The sequence below is a fragment of the Carlito syrichta genome, unplaced genomic scaffold, assembly GCF_000164805.1.
Source record: "Carlito syrichta isolate Samal-C Ts95f unplaced genomic scaffold, Tarsius_syrichta-2.0.1 Scaffold308850, whole genome shotgun sequence".
Taxonomy (NCBI): domain Eukaryota; kingdom Metazoa; phylum Chordata; class Mammalia; order Primates; family Tarsiidae; genus Carlito; species Carlito syrichta.
This window is the reverse complement of record NW_007252946.1, coordinates 434,137-455,283: the sequence shown is the minus strand read 5'-3', so window position 1 is coordinate 455,283 and position 21,147 is coordinate 434,137. Positions and strand designations below refer to the sequence as shown.

Genomic DNA, 21,147 nt, shown 5'->3' with positions numbered 1-21,147 from the left:
AAAAAAAAAAAAAAAAAAAAAAAAAGAAGGAAAGAAAAAGTGGCTCTAGTGATGTCAAAATCAATAACGCAAAAATGAAGGTAAAGAGTTAGGCAGCTGGGTGTGGTGGCTCACTCCTGTAATCCCAGAACTTTGGGAGGCTGAGGCGAGAGAATCACTTGAGCCTAGGAGTTCAAGACCAGCCGTGGCAACATAGCAAGACTTCATCTCTACAAACAACCAAAAAATTAGCCAAGTGTGGTGGCACATGCCTGTAAAGGATTACCTGAGCCTGGAAGGTTGAGGCTGCAGTAAGCCCTGATATCTAGCCTAAGTGCCATCATGACTCAAAATAAATAAATAAATAAAAGAGTTTACATATATAGTTTCAGGAAATATAAGTGGAAAATAATTAATTTAATTACATATAATTAAACTAAATTAATTAATTAAATACTTTAAGTTAACATTTGTCTATATTATTCACATTTGTAACCATATATTTAAATTGATCAAAAGAGATTTGGGGGATTATTATACCAAGAATATGGGGCACTGCCTATCATTTGAGGTTTTCTTATAGTCGCATTTGTACAGTAAATTACTTATGTTTCTTTTACTTATTTGTTTCTTTTTTTTTATTTGTTTCTTTTACTTGACCCCATCCACTATTATTTTTCCTTGCTCTATGAGGTAGAATTTTGCCTAACAACACACTGTTTCTCCAGCTCCTAGAACAGTCTCTGACACACATGAGCCGCTAAGAAATATTTATTGAAGGAATAAATTCAGGTAAAAAACATGCTTTCAATTATTTTCAAAAATAGTTATTTGACATGAAAAAAGTGATAGCCAAGCAAAACATCCATTAGACAGATGCAGGATTTAAAGAAATTAAACTTTTTCAAAAAAGAATTTAAGTGACCATGGCAGCTGTATTTATATATATATATATATATATATATATATATATATATATATATATATATAAACATATGTGTATGTATATATTTATATATATTACTGTTATATATTACTGTTAAATCATTCTAGAAGTTGCTTTTAATATTCCCAGTACCACCATCATTGGATAAAGTGAAATAAGCTAGTGAAAAATTTTGTAAGCAATTTTTAACCTGTGTGCACAGTTGGTGTCAGCTCTATTATCATTTTAATACACAACTTACCAACATTTATGGGCTGAACTGACATTAGAGGCGACTGAAAAATGACTCCACCAGATGCAATTTTCAAATACATAAGAAGAGTGTTGCTGAGTTTGGCTGTTGGCACAGGCACAAGACATTCACACCATTCATGAGCACCGCAGTTGCACTGAACAACTTGAAAACTGCCTTTCTGGGGAACCAACGGTGAGTCTTCTAACATTTCAGGCCTATGTTAAAAAATAAGAGCTAAGTATTAGCATAGATGTGAAAGCACTGGATAGGCTTTTAAGGCAGGATACTAAACACAACTTGAGATAAACTATTGTGGATACACAGCATGAAGGGTATCTGGAAAAAAGATACCTATATTAGAAAAACAAAGAAAAAGATTACATCAGGTTAATCATCAGAAGTAACAGAAGAGACAGAGGAGCAAAAGTGAAGTTCTAAAAGGAAGACAAAACTGCAATCCTAAAATCCTACACTTCACAAAAATATCTTTCAAAAATAATGGACACCAGACCCGTGCTATAAGAAATGCTAAAAGAAGTCCTTCAGGCAACAAGAAAATGACAGCAGATAAAAATCTGGTTTCAAACAAAGAAATAAAATTGAACTGAAAGGATAGCTATTTATTGACTATTTAAAGCAAAAATAATAGCTTTGTAGTGGGGGATTTATAGCATAGGTAGAAGCAAAATATATGACAATTAGTACCAAGTTTAGGAGAAGAGAAATTTGTAATGTTCTTACACGATAATGAAGTGGCATGCTATCACTTAGAAGTATAATATCACTCAGACTATAATAAGTTAAAGACATATATTACAAATCCTAAAACAACCACTAAAATAATAAAATAAGAATATATAGTTAATAAGCAGCAAAGGAGATTAAATGGAATTATAAAAAATACTCAGTCCAAAAGAAAAGATAAAAACAGGAAAAGGGAAGCAAAGAACAAATGGACAAGAAAAGAAATGAAAAGATAGATTTAAATCTAAGCATATCAATAATCACATTGAGCGCAAATAGCCCAACCATCCCATTTAAAAGGCAGAGATTAAAAAAATAGATTAAAAAGCAAGACCTAATTAAAAACTGCCTACAAGAAATAAATGTTTACTATAAAACACAAGTAAAAGGAAATGGGTGGAAAAAGATATACCATTATAAGATTAGTCAAATGAAAGTTGGAATGGCTATGTTAATATCAGATAAAGTAAATTTCAAAGCAATGAATGTTACCAGAAATAAAGAAGGTCATTTCCTAATAAAAGGGGGTAAATTCTCCAAGAGGATCTAACTATCCAAAATATGTATGCACCTAATAACAGAGTTTTAAAATACATGGAGCAAAAGATTATTAGAACCTTAAGGAGAAATAGACTAATCCATAATTATTGATGTTTATTTAAGTATACTTTCTTCCAATAATTGAAACAGCAAGTAGATAAAAATTAATAAAAATGAAGACTTGAACACTATCAACCAACTTGACATAATAGTCATTTTGAGAACACTCCACTCAACAATAGCAGAATATACATTATTTTCAAGAGCACATGTAACATTTACCAAGGCAGACCACATTCTGTATATTCGATAACTGATAACAGAACATTAAAATATCATTTTCAAGTCTCAATAAATTTAAAAGAATTCAATTAACACAAAAACATGAGGGGGAACTCCTCCCAAAAAGGCAGTTATTTTTTTAAATTGTGTATTTATTCTTACATGTGTAAACTTCAGTCACCTTCAAAGTACTCTCCGTTTGATGCATTGCACCTATCATGACACTTTTTCTACTGCTGAAGAGTTTTTGAACTCATCCATTTTTACGCCTTTTAGTGCTTCTGCCATTTTTCATTTCACCTCTTCACATCAGTAAAACTTCCCTTTGAGGACTTTTTTCATCAGAGGAAACAAAAGTCGCTTGGGGTGAGATCAGGTGAATAGGGAGGGTGGAACACCAGGGTCATGACGTTTTTGGTCAAAAATTGATGACCATTCAGTGCAATGTGGACAGGTGCGCTTGTAAATCACTCATCATGAAATTGGTAAATGTGTTGAAAGAATCTCCAAAAAACGCATTGAAGCCAAACACAGCCTCTCACAACACTCCTTGGTACACTGATGCCAATGGGTTCCTAGACACTTACTTAGCAAGGGAAGCCTGTGCTATGAGGCGCCTGCCCTCCAAAAAGTAATTCAGGTTTTCTCTCTTTTTTTAGTTCCCCCTCATAGATTTAACAGCAGAAACCAATAACAGAAAGATATTTGGAAAGATCCTAAATAGTTGGAAACAACATACTTCTAAGTAACCCTCGGGCCAAAAAAAGAAATTAAAAAAGACAGATATTAGAAGGATGTTTAAGTAAATGAAAATGAAAACATATAAAAAGTTATAGGATGTTACTTAAAGCAATAATTCCAGGGACATCTATATAACACTAAATATAGGTACTAAATGTACAAGAAAGAAGAAAGGTCTCAAGTCAATTACCTCAGCTTCCATCTTAACAAACTGGATGGGGATGGGAGGACTGAACTGAACCAAAGGAAATCAAGACGATAAAATATCAGGTGTCAGAATATAATGAAACAGAAAAATAATAGACAAAGATCAAAAAGTCAAAAGCTAGTTAAGAAGGTTAATTAAAATGATGAATCATTAGCCAGACTGATCAGGAAAATGATGAAACCATTAGCCAGACTGATCAGACTATCAGGACTGATAGAAGTCACAAATTAACAATCTAAAAAGTGTGAGAGGTGGCATTACTACACATTCTACAGATATGCATGAAAAGAATAATAAGGAACTATTGTGAACGCTTTTCTGCTACCAAATGTATACTTGATCAATGATAATAGAAATTAAAAATGTCATTTCCAGCCGGGCTCGGTGGCTCAACCTGTAATCCCGCGCCTTTGGGAGGCTGAGGTGAGTGGATTGCCTGAGCCCGCGGGTTCGAGACCCGCCTGGGCAGCGAGACCTCATCTCTACAATAAATCAAAAAAAATCAGCTGGGCATGGTAGCGCATGCCTGTAATTCCGGCTGCTTTGAAGGCTGAGGCGGAAGGATCGCTGGAGCCCAGCAGGTTGAGGCTACGGTGGCTGGGAGCGGCCACTGCACTCCAGTCTGGGCAACAGAGTAAGACTCCAACTCAAAAAAAAAAAAAAAAAAAAAAATCATTTCCAATAACATCGAAAATAGAAATATTTAGGGATATACTGGAAAAAAGATGTTTAGGTATTGTACACAAAAACTACAAAACATTTTTGACAAAAATTATTAAGAAGCCCTAACTAAAATGAGAGCTATACTGTGCCCATGGGTCACAAGACTCAGTACTGTTAATATGTCAACACTTCTTAAATTTATCTACACCGGCCAGGTGCAGAGGCACAAGCCTGTAATCCCTCCACTTTGGGAGGCCGAGGCGAGAGGATTGCCTGAGCCTGAGGGTTCGAGACCAGCCTGAACAACATGGTGAGACCTTGTCCCTACAATAACATTTAAACATTAGCTGAGCATTGTAGTGCGCGCCTGTAGTTCCAGCCACTTGGGAGGCTGAGGTGGAGGGATCGCTGGAGCCCAGCAGGTCAATGCTGGGGTGGCCGTGAGTGTGCCACTGCCCTCCAGCCTGGGCAATGGAGTGAGGTTCCGATTTTAAAAAAATTATCTATGTCACTCAAAAGTCCAGTAGGCAACTTTATACAAATTTGACAGGATGAATCTAAAAATTCATATAGAAATGCAAAGGATTTAGAGTTGCCAAAACAACCTTAAAAATTAAGAACATATTTTGAAGATAATAATACCTAACTTCGAGATTTATTATAACACTACAATGTTCAGGCCAATAAGGTATTAGTGTAAAAATAGAAAAATAGATTAATGGAACAGAACGGAGTCCAGAAATTGACTAACACCTATATGGACAACCTAATTTTCTACAGAGGTACAAAATAAATTTTGTGGAGAAAGGATAATATTTCTGATAAATTGTGCTGAAACAATGGTATATCTATATACGAAAACAGAAAAGAACTTCAATCTATACCTCACATCAGATACAAAAATTAATTTCAAATCGATCATAAAACTAAATGTAAAGCCTAAATCTATTAACTTCTGAAAGAAAACATGGGGGAAAAATTGTGACCTTGGACTATTAAAAATTTCATAAATACAAAACTAAAAGTATGATTCATAAAAAAACAAACTGATAAGTTCGACTTTATCAAAATTGTCATTTTCTGTTTTGTGAAAGTCCTTATGAAAGATAACAAAAAGACAAGTCATGCACTGAGAGAACATATTTGGCAATCATACAAAAGACAAGCCATATACTGAGAGAATATATTTGGCAATCGTCTCTCTGATGAAGGACTTGTATTTGTAAGATACAAGCAGAGGCCCCAAAAAACCCGGAATTCATTTATAAAAATTGGTGTATTTATTCTTACATGTTTACACTTCAGTCACCTTCAAAGGACTCTCCGTTTGATGTAATACACCTATAAAGATGCTTTTTCCACTGCTCAGAACAGTTTTTGAATTTGTCAATGTTTATGCCTTTTAGTGCTTCTGCTATTTTTTGTTTTACTTCTTTCACACTGGTGAAACCTTTCCCTTTAAGGACTTTTTTCATCAGGGGAAACAAACAAACAAAAAGGTCACTCAGAGCAAGATCAGGTGAATAAGGAGAAGGCAACACGGGGGCCATGCCATTTCGGATCAAAAACTGCTGACAGGTGCTCTTGTAAGTCACCCATCAAGAAATGAGCAAATGCTTGGAACACCTACAAAAAAAAATTCACTGATGCCAAACTCAGCCTCTCCCAACAATGCTAGCTGATATGCTGATGCTGGTGGGTTTCTAGAACACTTACTTAGTGGGGGAAGCCTATAACACAAAGGCTCGACCCTCCAAAAAATAATTCCATTTTGGGGGATTCCCCCTCATAACTCAATAATAATTTTTAAAGCCCGGTTAAGAAGTAAGCAAAGATTTCAACAGTCACTCCACCAAAGAGAGTACGGGAATGCCAAATAAAAACATGAAATGACACTCAACAGCATCAGTCACTCAATACAAACTAAAACCACAATAAGGTATCACTATTCACATATTACAAGGGTCAAAATTTTAAAAACTAAGCATAATACATTAATGGTGGGAGCATAACATGATACAACTTTGGAAACGGTTTGACAATTTCTTAAGTTGTTAAACATATACCTACCATATGAAGTACTAATTCCACACCCAGGTACACACCCAAGAGAAATGAAATCGATGTCAATTCAGACACTTACGGTAACTTTATTTGTGACAGTCAAACACTGTAAACAATTCAAATGTCTATCAACAGGCGAACGGTATATCCAGATAATGGAATGCTACTCAGCAATGACAAAGAATACAATACTGATAGATAAAACATTAGTGTATCTCAAGACAATCATGCCATGTGAATTCATAACAAAGTACTGGAAGATTGCATTTATACAATATTCTAGAAAATGCAAAGTAATCAATGGTGACAGAAATCAGATCAGTCACTCCCTGGGGATGGAGGTGGGATGGGAGGACGGGAATGCCACAGGTAGGAACAAGAGGGTAGGGATGACAAAGAATCAGGAAGAAATTTTGCGATTGATAATACATTCATTTTCTTTTTCATGGTAATGGTTCTATGAGTGAGTCCATATCTCAAAACTTCCCAATGTGCACTTTAAACATGTACGTTTTATTATACATCAAATTATACCTCCATAAAGTTATTTACAAAAAAAGAAAAATATAGGAAAATTTTTATAAGCAATACTTTTTACATTGTAAACCTTCAAATGATTCTGCTAACCTTAAAAACCTACCTGCAGTTAGCTGGGTAGTGTTAACTAACTCTGTGCATAAAAAATAACACACAACTGAGACACAGACAAATTGTTCTTATTTATGAGATTTTTTAAAATCTGCCTTGTCTCTTAGAGAGTCTAAACCTTGATATAAGTGAAACAACTAGAGTGAGAACAGGGAGGAGTAACAGTGTCTCCTATTCCCTTTCTCACCTGAGCTACCCCTTCTGTCCATAAATCTCTGCTACCTTATAGCCAAACCCCTCTTTGCTTTCTAAAGAACTTGAGTGAGGATAGGGAGCTAGTATTAATATTTACACACGATCACTGCCTTCAGCAATCTTGCAGTCCTTTTGGAGGGAAAACACTGTAACTAATAAATATGATAATTAAAAAGTCAGCCTAGTTAAAGTGTTGCTTTAAAACCTGTACTAACTAGTACCTACGTGAGCATCCAGATATAAGCACAACATGACGAAAATGGTCCCTAATCTTACCATGCTCCCACTAAATGTTTTGAATTTTAATCGATTTTCAAGTTTCCTGAGATACATTTTGTATTACTTTAATACTAAAAAAATCGACCAGGAAACATTTACAGAGCTTTAATGTGCAAAGGAGTCTACCAGGAGCTGTATAAGGGAAAGTATTGTAAAAAGCACACTAAATTGGCACTGAGACCTGAAATCAAGTACTTCTTTTTGCTTATTGATCGTGAGATCCCAATCTACTTTATTTGTAAGCCTCAGTTTCCTCCATCAGGAAAGCCAAGATAATGCCGGCACCATCTGTGTTTACAAGGCTGGAATATCAAGGACAATAATTGCATGAAAGTATTTTCAAAAACTTTAAAATTCTACATAACCATAAAATATTGTTTTCAGTTGGAGGTGTAATAAGTCAGCACTTTCAATTTTATCTATATGTTTAAACATAGCAAATACAATGCAATTTTTAAAAAATAGCCAGAACTTTTGTATATTTTTCAAATATTAAAATAAAAGCTTTATAAAAAGTAGTGAACAAATTGAATAAATTGTAGTATTTTATGTCAGAAACATGCTTGCAAGGTATTATGCTTTGATTGCAGAACTCCAAATTTTCAGGCAAAAATAGAATTAAACACAAAGCAAGACATATATTCTCCATTAATTTTTTTTTTTTTTTTTGAGTTGGAGTCTCACTCTGTCGCCCAGACTGGAGTGCAGTGGCCACTCCCGGCCACCGCAGCCTCGACCTGCTGGGCTCCGGCGATCCTTCCGCTTCAGCCTTCCGAGTAGCTGGAATTACAGGCATGCGCTACCATGCCCGGCTGATTTTTTGATTTATTGTAGAGATGAGGTCTTGCTGCCCAGGCGGGTCTCAAAACCACGGGCTCAGGCAATCCACTCACCTCAGCCTCCCAAAGGCGTGGGATTATAGGCTGAGCCACCGAGCCCGGCTCATTAATATTTTTAAGAGGTAGGACTTTCTAGTCATAATATTCTTTTTTAACTTAGTTAGAATCTTACTTTAGGTGGTCATGCCAACACCAGCTTTTTCAAAATACAGTGAATATTTCTAGAAAAGAGCTGACTCCAAAAAGAAAAGGGAAATATCAGAATCAATCTAAAACTGATTTCCAAATGTTCTAAGCTGGGAATCAGCAAACTACAGCACACAGGCCAAATCTAGCCTCCTGCCTGTTTTCACACAGTCCATGAACTAAGAATGCTTTCTTACATATCCCAATATTTATTTTCTAAAAAAGAAGAAAAGGAAGAATGTTTTTGTTTTTGTTTTTTTGAATCAGAGTCTCATTCTGTTGCCCAGGCTGGAGTGCAGTGGCACACTCATGGCTACCACAACCTCGACTTGCTGGGCTCAGGCGAGCCTTCTGCCTCAGCCTTTCAAGTAGCTGGAACCACAGGCACATGCCACCATACCCTGCTAATGTTTTGATTTATTGTAGAGATGAGGTCTCGCCATGTTGCTCAGGCTGGTCTCAAACCCCTAAACTCAGACAATCCTCTTGCCTCCACCTCTCAAATTGCTGGGATTACAGGTATGAGCCACCGTGCTTTCAGTGCCCATAAATGTAGTCACACTAATTCACTTGCATACTAACTATGGCAGTTTTTGTACTACAAGGACAGGATCGAATCGCTGTGACAGAGACAGTTTGATCTGCAAAGCCCCAAATATTTACTATCTGGCCCTTTAAGAAAAAAATCTGCCCACCCCAGGTATTGGCAAAAACATTGTGTACTATCTGCCAGTGGTACTTGATGGGCAAAGGACACAACAATTTCATTATTACAACTTACATGAAACACCCTTAGGAACACAACAAAATCCAATTTTTCAAACCACTTTATGAGATAACTAATATCATCTACTTTACAGGTAAAAACCAAACAACAACAACAACAACAAACTAAGGTTCAGAGAGAACAAAAACCCAGAACTCAAGTGAAGTCTTGTGCTTCCATGTTCAGTGTTGATTTCATTATACTGAACATCCCTTATCACAAGAAAAATTTCACTCATATCATTGCCATTATTTAGGAATTATTAAAGACATGGGTAATCACAAATAAAAAACAATTATAATCCAAATCATATTAATATTTCTATAAATAGGAATATTCGCAAATCATATGATTATATCAAATTATTTTTTCTTGAGGAAAAATATTACATATTTCTTGTGTTTATGAAAGGAAAAGTTTTTCCAGTTGGTGTGACACCTGGAACTCCATCAGTCAAATATGTACCAAAAGGCTGTCAAAAGTCTTTATATCAACTAATACTCCAATAAGAAAGTTGATCATTTTAAAGCATAAGGATGAAAGAAGCTTCAAATTTAAAAAAAAAAAAAAAAGGAGATACTTGGCTTAATATAAGCAAACCTTAAGAATTTCTAAAATTTTTAAAAATTGTGTATTCAACAAAATATTTTCTGCCTTGCCAATGCTCACACACAAATTCAGTCATACTATTTATTTAATCACTCTACATGTGAATAACTTTTACTTGAAAGTGGAAAACATTTGTCAAATGGATTTTAAACTTCTGACTTCTTTGCAAATTTTACCTTTTTAGCAATTCTTCTACTCAGAAGTTATATCTCTAAATGTTTATTACAGAAATTTCATTTTTGGTAGTCATACATCATCTATAAAAAGAAAGTATATTCTGTCTGCAGACCTCTGTCTAATTTTTCTTTCCAGAAAATTTCTCATTGAATATATTCAAACTGATCTAAGCAAAACTCTATGCTAAATTGTTAAAGGAATAAAATCAAATGGGTCCCTGATTGTAATGTGAACTGAAAACATAGTGGACAAATAATGAAGTGAAATTTTAAAATTTAGTATTTGCTTTGGAAATTACTTAATCAAATCACTTATTTTAAACCTCAGATTGGTAATCTATAAAAATGTTACCCAAAACATTTGCCTTGCCAATCCCAAATAACTTCAAGATGAGAGTAGTGTCCCAGACTAGTTGCATCATAAGAATCACCTGGAACACTTGTTTTAAAAAGATTCCTAGACCCTCCGTAAGGAATTCAATAGATTTGGGGCTAAGGATTCTGTGCTTTTAACAAATGCAAGTAATCCTGCTCCACCACAGACCTATGGAAACAGATCCAGGTGATAAGTATTGACCAAGACAAATCAAGGAGGAAAGAAATAATTTGTAAAATGCAGGGCATTCTTCAGATGTAAGCTATTATGAAACAAATGGACAGTCAACATTGAGAGGAAGAAAGAAAAAAAGAGGAATGCAAAAGAAACAAGTGGACCTTAATGTCTATCAAGTTAATAATATAACCACATGGAAGGAGAAGGAAGACGTATCCTAATTAGCTCTGGAACATAATATTTTGACCATGTAATCATTAGCCTTAGTAAAGACATAATGAATGTAAACAATATTGTATTCTAGTATGTATGATTATTTTCATTTTCCACAGTGGTAAGGGTTAGCAAAACCAAACTACCTCATGAGTATTCTAGGACTGAGCAAATAAGTAACACATTGTGCAAAAAGATAGCCAGATTTCTCACTGCTGGAGAAGGAAGTTCAAAACAAAAAAAGGTTTAGAACTCAGGTTTACTGAAAGGGAGGGAGACAGGGAAGGAGGGACAGAGGGAGGAGAAGTCTAGAATGTACACTGTGGTTTCAGAAATACAGATTCATACACACACACATTGTGTGTATACTGTGTATGCACATACACGTAACTAGATCTGCACACTAAGAGGGCTAGAAACAATGATAGCCCAGTAACAATAAGCAACTAGCCTCCAGAAACTGGTCTGTAAATACCATTCTCCAGGAAAAGGAACCATGGCTCTCTCGGGAAGTAGCCCATTGCACTACCTTATAGGGCTAGACTTAAGAAAGTTCTAAAACAAACAAACAAACAAAAAAGATAGGGACACATCAAAAAAACATAGGAATCAGCTTGAATAGGCTCCCTCTAGCCAAATATGAGACAATTTGAGTAATAAAATAATGAGAGTAACTTCTTATATCACTTAAAATACAATAAGAATCTGTGAGTCCATCCTGACAAGAAGGAAGAAAGGAAGAAAGGGAGGGAAGGAGGGAGGGAGGAAGGGAGGAAGGGAAGGAGGGAGGGAGGGGCAGGCGAATGGAGAGTGTATCCCTCACAGAGCCTAGCACTGTAGCCTGCACACATTAAGTGTTTCTTGATTGAATAACACCATTTCTAAAATTTCCCAATTAATAGTTAGCACTTTTGTTTACAAATAATGTAAAGTCAATGTAAAACATTTGTTTCATCTCTAAAAAACTTCACTTGGTTCTTTTTTATATCTTTGATTTCTCTCCTCATTTTATGCATGTTTTCCTCTGTATTCTTAAGCTCATATTAATGAAAGTTGCCCCTGTCTGCTAATTCCATCAAATCTGTCATTTTGGGGTCTGTTTCTATTGACTTATTTTTCTTTTTTTCTTGGTTATGAGTCACATTTTTCTATTTCTTCATATACCAAGTATTTTTTGTACTAGATGCCAGAAATTGTGACTATCACATATTTGAGTATTGTATTGTGTTGCCTAAAAGAGTGCTGGATTTTATCCAGACAGTTGGATACGTTATTTGGGCATTTGTTTGAATCTTTTAAGCATTTTTTGGAATAATATAGAGTAGTCTTGACTCTAGAGCTCATTTGATTCAACTTTTAATGTATGGCTATTATGGGGTTCCTACTAAATGTCACTGATATCTCACAAGGTCTTCTAATCTGGTCTGTGGGAACTTGAACGATTCCCAGTACTGAATGATCTGTATAGCTTGTAGCTCCCTGATAAATGTTCTCTTATTAGAAGTTTTTCTTATTCAGCATCATGAACAGATTAATATTCAAAGAATTGAACTAACCCCACTCCAAATTCCTGTGTACATTTCAGTTTTTAAGTACCCTGCCCCATAAACATAAGCCTCCTTACACTCTTCATACTTCTATCTCTGTGTCTTTAGTTCTGTAAGATTGTTCAGCTCAGCTTGAGTTCCTCAGTCCCATGCCATGTTCAGGAAATTGTCTCCAATCCAGAAAACCTACACAATGGTAGGACTAATTTTGCATCTTTCTCTCAGAAATCACAGTTTTGTTCTGCCTTTGTCCAATGTCCAAAAATAATTATTTCCTACATCTTATCCAGGTCTCTAGTTGCTTATGTCAGGACAGTAATTCCAGACTCTTTTATTCCCTCATGTCCAGTCACTTTTGTTGACTTTTTATATCGACTTTTGAATAAATAATGTATTCACAGTTTAAAATTTTGTTTTCTTGAAAAGGAGTGGTTACTTTATGAAAAGGTGTGACAAGGGAATTTATTTTTTAAATGAGAGTTATTATATCATGTCTATCAGCTGAGAGGGAAACTTGATGGTGCAGAAAAGAGGGAATAATGGCAAGAAAAAAGTCCTGAGTAGGCAAATGGAGATAAGACTCATAACACATGAGAAAGGGTCCACCTTAGATGAGAGCACAAAGAATACATCTACAGTAAAAGCAGAGAAGATAATTGCATAGGCATTGACATGGGAAGCCTGATAGATTTGAGTGATAAAAGTAATCATCATAGAAACTCCAACGCTTCTATTTTCTCAGTGAAAATACAAAGCAAGATCACAGATGGCCTCTCTGGCTCACTCTCAGGAAAGCCAGCTGCAAGGCTATAAGTTTTCCTATGGAGAGACCTGCATGGCACAGAACTGAAGGAGGTTTCCAGCCAACAGTCAGAAAGGAACTGAGGCCCTCAGTCCAACATCCCATGAGGAAGGCCAAGGAGTGAGCACTGAAGAAGATCCTTCTGGAGCTGAACATTGAAACAACTATAGTCCTGGTAGCTGACTTCACTGCAGCTTTTGTGAGAGACCTTGAAGCACATGCCCCAGTTAAGCAATACCGGGATTCCTGACCCATGGAAACTGTGGATAATAAATCGCTGTGTAACCAAGAATGTAGAGTTTAGAAACATATTTTGAACACTCCCTTATTTTTTCCATTTTCTCCTTTTTTCTCTCCTCCTCAATGTCCCCCCACCTTTTCACTCTTTCTCTCTAGGCAATTCCTTACATCATGACCATGTCATCAGTGCCTATGTATCTAATTATGTTCTTGCTTTAGAAAGTCCAGAGGCTAATCTTGAAACAAACCGGGCATGGAGTCCCAACTGCAGAACGCTTCCACTTGAGGGAAGTCACTAATGACTGATCCACCACAGTAACACCAGTCAGACCTTCAGATGAGCGATTACTCAAGAGAGCCATTGGAACAAAGACACATAGATCCTGCACCCTTCACCACTCCCGCATGTTTCCCACACTAAACTTCTTTTTAAAAGCTCTGTGGTAAAACTGAGAATCTGAATGGTCTTTGCAACTTTAATCCACCATCTTCTCCGGTTGCCAGCTCTTGAAAAAACCTATTTTTCCTTCCACTGACTCCCATCTCTTGAGTTTGGCTTTCAGGCAATGAGCAACTGGACCTGGGTCTGGTTACAATTGTTTTAAGCCACTAAGTTTTGAGGTAATTTATTCTCTTTTTCTGAGTTAGAGTCTCACTCCGTCGCCCAGGGCTGGAGTGCAATGGCACACTCACAGTCACCCCAGTGTTGACTTGCTGGGCTCTGGCGATCCTTCTGTCTCAGCTTTCCAAGTAGCCAAAACTACAGGTGTGCGCTGCTGTGTCCAGCTACAAAGTCTACTTGTTAACATCCGAAATGCAACCTCGTAAAAACAAGGACTTAAAAAATTGGGTTAAGACTCAGAATTTTTCCTCTCCACGGAAATCTTTAGTAAAAGGCAAAAGATTTATGCAATCTGAAGAGAAACCAGAGTACAGGGGTTAATTTATTCTATAACAATAGATCACTAATACAGACACTGGAACCTGGAAACGGGGTGCTACCCAAAAATGTAGGAGGGGTATTAAACTAGGTGACAGTGGCTAGAAGGATCTGGAGAAGCATGGTAAAGAAAGCCTAAATCATCCTGCACAGACTGTTAGCAGAATTTGGACTTCAAGGACTCTGCCAGTGAAGGCACAAAAGAGAGTGCAGAATAAGGTATTAGAAACTAGAGAAAAGTTATCTTTGCTATGTAGTAGCAGAAAGTCGGTAGCAGTATCACCTGTAGCTATATGGGAAGCATAGAATGTGCCTACTGAACTCACTGACATATAGAAGGAGGTATTGAAGTTGCCTCTTAGCTTCTTCTTGCTATAAGAGGACAGATAAACATTAAAGAAAGGGCCAGTAAACAAAGAACCAAGGACTTGATAATGTTGAAGTGTCCAGCCTCTCCAGATAGCAAATGCTGCTAAAACTAAGAAATGGCCTACTATAAAGCTACAATAATCAAAATAGCTTGGTATTGGTACAAGAACAGGTACATAGACCAATGGAACAGGATAGTGATTCTGGAAGCAAAACCTCAATTTCTCAACCAACTCATCTTTGACAAAGTCTCTACCAACAATCACTGGGGAAAGGAGAACCTATTTAATAAATAGTGCTGGGAAAACTAGCTGACCTAGTTGCAGGAGACTGAAATAGGACCCCTACGTATCACCATATACAAAATCAACTCTAAATGGATCAAAGACCTAAATTTAAAGCATCAAACTATAAGAATCCTAGAAGAAAAGGTAGAGATGACCCTTATGAAAATAGGAATAGGCAACCAACTCCTGATCAACTCTTCAAAAGCAAATGCTATAAAAGATAAGATAGACAAACGGTACCTCATCAAACTGACAAGTTTCTGCAAAGCAAAAGAAATCAGCATGAGAGCGTGGAGACAACCCACAGAATGGAAAAAAATATTTGCCAACTGTAAATGTGACAAAGGTCTAACATCCAGGATTTACAAGGAACTCAAACATGCTGACAGGAAAAAAACAAACAACCCTATTAAATAATGGACAAAAGATGTGAATAGACAATTCTCAGAAGAAGACACGTGAGCAGCCAACAGATACATGAAAAAATGCTCAGCCTCACTAATCATCAAAGAAATGCAAATTAAAGCCACACTGAGATACCACCTAACTCCAGTCAGGATGACCATCATCAATAACTCAAAAAATAACAAATGCTGGAGAGAATGTGGGTAAAAGTAACATTTCTACACTGTTGGTAAGAGTGTAAACTAGTACAACCTCTGTGGAAAACAGTGTGGCAATTTCTAAAAAATCTAAAATTGGCCTTCCATATGACACAGCAATCCTTCTTCTGGGTATATATCTAGAGGAACTCTACAAAAAAGACACCTGCACACACATGTTTATTGCAACATTATTTACAACAGCAAAAAACATGGAACCATGGAACCAATGATGCTGCCCTTTGAAAGTGGGCTGGATAAAGAAAATGTGGTACATTTACAAAATGGAATATTATGCAGCCATAAATAAAAACAAAATTATGAACTTTCCAGCAACTTGGATGGAATTAGAGTCTATAACACTCAGTGATCAAGCTGGGCTCGGTGGCTCAGCCTGCAATCCCGCACCTTTGGGAGGCTGAGGTGAGTGGATTGCCTGAGCCCGCGGGTTCGAGACCCGCCTGGGCAGCGAGACCTCATCTCTACAGTAAATCAAAAAATCAGCCGGGCGTGGTAGCGCATGCCTGTAATTCTGGCTACTCGGAAGGCTGAGGCGGAAGGATCGCAGGAGCCCAGCAGGTCGAGCCTGCGGTGGCTGGGAGCGGCCACTGCACTCTAGTCTGGGTGACAGAGTGAGACTACAACTCAAAAAAAACAAAAACAAAAACACTCAGTGATCTATCACAGAAGCAAAGATCTGAGTACTACATGTACTCACTCATAAGCAGACCCTGAACATTTATCAGAATACCATACGAAAGTAATTGGCGGTAGTGGAACACTGCCTGGGAGAGGGGCAGATAACATTAATAAGAGTACTAAACTTTACCTGTATGATGACCACTTATGTACCTAGCCCTGAATTGTACCTCACGTCTTTAAAGAAAAAAAAATGGCTTCTGAGCAAAGATCAAAGAGAAGGTAAAGAAGGGCTTATCTGTAAGAGACTTGTGAGCTTTTTTATCTAATGAAATGAACCCCAATAAGATTCAGTAGAGGTCCATGTGGTTTTGTGAGAGAAGTACATTAGCAGAAACGGTGCCAAAATAAACTGCTAATATAAAGACTGAAAGAGACAGTACAAAATGGGGGGGGAAGCCTTTGGACCACCCAAAATTGTGCTAACAGACTGTGAACACTGGTCAGCTACAGATATGTGCAACTTTTCATTAAGAAAGGAGAGTGACTCAGGCCAGAAAACATCAACCGAAGGGGGAACCAAGAACCATGGAGAATGACTCCTGAAATTGGGTAATAGAAGGAATAAATGAATAAGTACAAGGGGAGAGAAGGTCAAAGAGTGGGCTTCTTGAAGTTCAGATCATAGAAGGGGCATGCTTATTCGTGGTAATAAAGTCTACAGTATGTCCACGAGAAAGGGTAAGCTAGGTGGGATATAAAAAATAAGAATACTGAATGTAAGCATTCAAGAAATTGACGATCATCTACATCAATGTTGAAATCACAAAGAATGTTGGCCAGAGTAATGGGGAAGAGACAAACTAGATGTTAGCAGTTACAAAAGTCCAAACACCCAGACAAGACCTGAAAGGTTCTTCATAATCTGACCCTTGTGTATTCCTTCACCCTTGCTTTTCTTCATTCTCCAGCTTCCTAGCCCAACCACACTTGACTTTTCAAGTCCTCAGATGTGCTACTCGTGGCTCTGGGCCTTTGCAAAGGCTCTTTACTCTCTCTGGCTCCTTCTCTCCTGCTCCCTCTTTTTCTAGGCTGGATATTCCTAGTATATTTTTCCACAAGTCCGTGTATTTATTACATCACAGTATTTTCCAACTTTGCTGTTATGTTTTCTGTTTGTATCACAGACTGTTAGCTCCAAGAGGGCGACAGCTGAGTCTATGTCGTGGAACCTCAAGTCCTCACGCCCAGCTCAGTGTCTGGTACACACAAGTAGGCAGCTCATAAAGAAGAGGATTTCCTTCCTAGGTCTCTGATCAAACGTCTAGAGCAGTTCCACACTATCACGTGTCTAGGGTAGCTCTCCTCCAGGTTCTCTGGCAAATGTTAACATCTGAGCTCAAACAATGCTTTCCCTTAAGGGACATATTTATAGGGTCTTCAATCCCATATGAACATTGGGTTTCAGTCCCTTTAAAAATACATTTTTTACACATGAAAGCATTTGAAAGATTTCTCTTGTGGATTCTGATCTCCCAAAAGGTGACTTTGACTTAAAACTTTTCCATATTAACCACCTTATGGGTTTTCTCTTCCATGGAAGTCCCGTTTGTTATCTTGGCCAGCTCCTCCTCTTGCTCTGAGGAGTCTTATTTAAATTGTTTGAGATATATTGCTTAAAAAGGCACACAAAAAATAGAATCAAAGGCAGAAATAGCATGTGATCAATGGTGTAATGAACATATTAACCGAATCATATAAAGTTATAATGTGGCAGAAAAAATAAATGTTTCTCAAATTGCATGCAATTATGACAAGTTTTATCGACTAATATTTTTAGAAACCTAAGTTCAAACAAAAGCAGGTCAAATGAATCTATTAAATTGATCTTATAAGGAAGTTGAAAAATCTACTTAGTTTATTATAATTTTCTCATTTTCCTGGATCCTACCATTTAGATGAATAGACCTATGAATGTCCAGCTGACTACACTGAAGTTAGAATTCTCAGCTGTAGCTAAGTTACCATTCAAATTTATAATGCCCTGAAATATCTTTTTCAGAAAATGAAGAACTCAAGACATAACTACACTCTATACATAATAGAATTTGAGCTCTTACACATGTCCAGAGAGCTTTAAAACTGAGCACCTTAAAAAATGAAAATAAATTTTAAAACTGCCCTAATCTGCTGATAAGATTTGAAGTTCTCTAGAATAAGCACCCAAGTGAGAGTTTTTAATCACCATCCAAAGTATTTAGGTCATCGTAGCAAGACTCTACTTTGCAAAGGAATACTTTTCTCTGAGCTAAAATGTATTTTGCTCAAAAAAGCAGGAACTGTGAAACCCAAACCTGAAATATACTTTCTTCCACCACAGTGCTTCCTTTCTACTCTCAGTACTCAGAAGTTGAGTTGAGCCTCTTTCACTCTCACACCAACCCTCCATCTGTGCTGTTTTTAAGAAATTTGCCTATTCAATTGCCTATAATTTATCTTCAATGGGAGCCCCCCCTCCCATCACATCTTCAACTTTTTACTCTCTGGTGGATCATTTTCTATAGACTAGAAACAAGCCCATGATTTCTCATCATCCAGCTGTCTACTCTTGGACATCCATGACACATTATTCCTTCACCTCCACTTTCCACCCTCAGCTAGGCTGCTTGGGTCTCTGAAGATTTATATCTCAGTCACTGCTGTTATGGACATTAGTCTAGTTTCTGGCTGCCCAGCATGTGACTTGAGAATCTACCACCATATAAGGCTGAAACGCTGGCAGCAAAAGCAACTTCTCACCAACTAGATACTCCCATCAGGGACACTGGATCTCATGAAAATTGCACAAAGAAGAATAGGCTTCAAGATTCATCCAAATCTATGGTGGCATCAGTGTCCAGAATTAGGCACCCAATTAGGTGTCTGCCCAGTGACCAGATGTGACAACAGTGACCTCATATCTGGATTACTCTTGTAGGTGACATTTATAAGTAAACCAGTGGTCTAACATAGATTATAAATATTAACTAAAACCTAGGAAACAATACAAAAATGAAGACATGGTAACTATGCATATTTCCTTATTTACAGTATGTTTGTATATGTTTGAATGGATATTTCTATATATTAACTAATTTCTTCTCAATTTCCTCCTTCTCCTCATCATGTCATAACAAGACTCTTGGTGTTGTTAACTTCACAATTCTCTAGTTACCTTTTAGAATAGTCATTCCGGGAGGACTTCCGGCAAGATGGCGATGGGGCAACCTGGTCTGTGAAACCCTCTGCAAAGGAGAACTGCAGTGGGTCTCTGGCTCTCGCCCCGGGGACTGCGGACCCCTACATCACAGCCTGCTCTTCATACGGAGCTCGGCCATTGCCACCACTGGGGCATCGGAGCGGACTGGACAGCCATTGCAGCGTTGCCGCCACTGCTGGTAGCACATCGCACCACCCAGGCCAGAGGCGATCCTTGAAGCCCTTTCAGGGAAGATCTGCTGGGATTGCTGCCCCCTCTCCTGCGACCGAGATGCCCTGCCCACCGTGAGTCTCCTGCCTGTGCCCTGAGGCAGGCATCCATCTCCAGTCTCTGCAGGTTCCTGTCCGGCCCCACCCCCTCTGGGGCGAGCAGCTGAGATAGCACCACCTGCTGGTGATTCAAGGTAACAACACCGAAATGGGAGAAACAAGCTTGAAAAAGACACAGGCCAGAGTGGTGAACAGAGGGTGATCTGAACTGTCCTTCACAGCAGACCAGGGGCAACTGACCCTAACTGCAAACTAATTTACCAGCTTGAAAAGAAAGTTAGAAATCAGAACTGAAAGGACATTGGACTTAAACAAAAAATCTCAGAGTGTGCTTCATTGATTCTGTTAGTTTAATGACTTAATTCTATTCCTACTGTATTGTTCCTTTTTTTTTCTCCTCTTCATTTTCTTCTCTTTTCTTCTCCCTGTAAACCATATCTTTGTATAGAGGAACAGCACACCAATAAGGTGGTTGGTTAGCTTGTATGTTAGCATCCCTATATGTTTTATTTTTTTTTTTTTTGTATGGGAGTTGGTTCGTCTGTAGCTGTGGTCTATTGTTTTTATCTGTTTCAGTATAGGTCTCTCTCTCCATTTGTTGGCACATGTTTGTTTCCCCCCTTACTCCTCTATATCTCCACCCCCCTCTTCAACCCACTGTCTGTTTCATTCTCTTCCCTCTGCTAACCACATTTTATTTCAGAGAGTAAACCTACACCCCACTGCACGGACAAATTCCAAGGCAGTGGGAAGTGGGTTCCAGATTATCCACACACCTGTCAGCTAATACCAGGACCTGCAGATAGATTTTGAATCACAGCTCCCCCCTTAAGTAAATCTCAAAACTGCAAAAAGGACCGCCCCCAACCTACAGTGCAACTCCAGAATTGAACAAAGTAAGAGGGCATACATAAAGAATAGGAGATTGAACAAATGGAAGTAAAACCAATCCCTTTACCCCCAAATAACAGAATTAAAGAAGATGGTGATGTGGAGGGAAGGAAGAAGTAGGGAGGGGGAAAAATCGCACAAAAGAAGAAAAACCAAAAGAAGAATACAGGTCTCACACAGACCCCTGGGAGATCAGACACTGAGAAAACAGATTCTGGAACACAAACAGTGAAGAACTCCCAGAATGACTGGTCACATGCAACAAACCCAGACATCAACACATTAATGGAGAGAATTTTAAAAATTGAGGAGAGACAAGAGGAAAATAGGAAGGAGCTGATTTCAGAAATAACAGCAGTAAAGAATACTGTGATGGAAATAACAAACTAATAAGCATGGAAAGCAGAATTAACAAAGCAGAAGAAAGAATCTCAGA

The 21,147-nt window shown here is 37.6% G+C and overlaps 1 protein-coding gene across 1 annotated transcript in view; it reads right to left on the bottom strand.

Moving 5' to 3' along the window:
• The window catches only part of LEPR (leptin receptor), a 66,743-nt gene that overhangs the window by 10,045 nt on the left and 35,551 nt on the right, over nt 1–21,147 (bottom strand). The window contains exon 5 of the mRNA XM_021716621.1: nt 1,167–1,375. Within this exon, the coding sequence (XP_021572296.1) occupies nt 1,167–1,375 (209 nt within the window). The remainder of the gene's footprint in view (nt 1–1,166; nt 1,376–21,147) is intronic.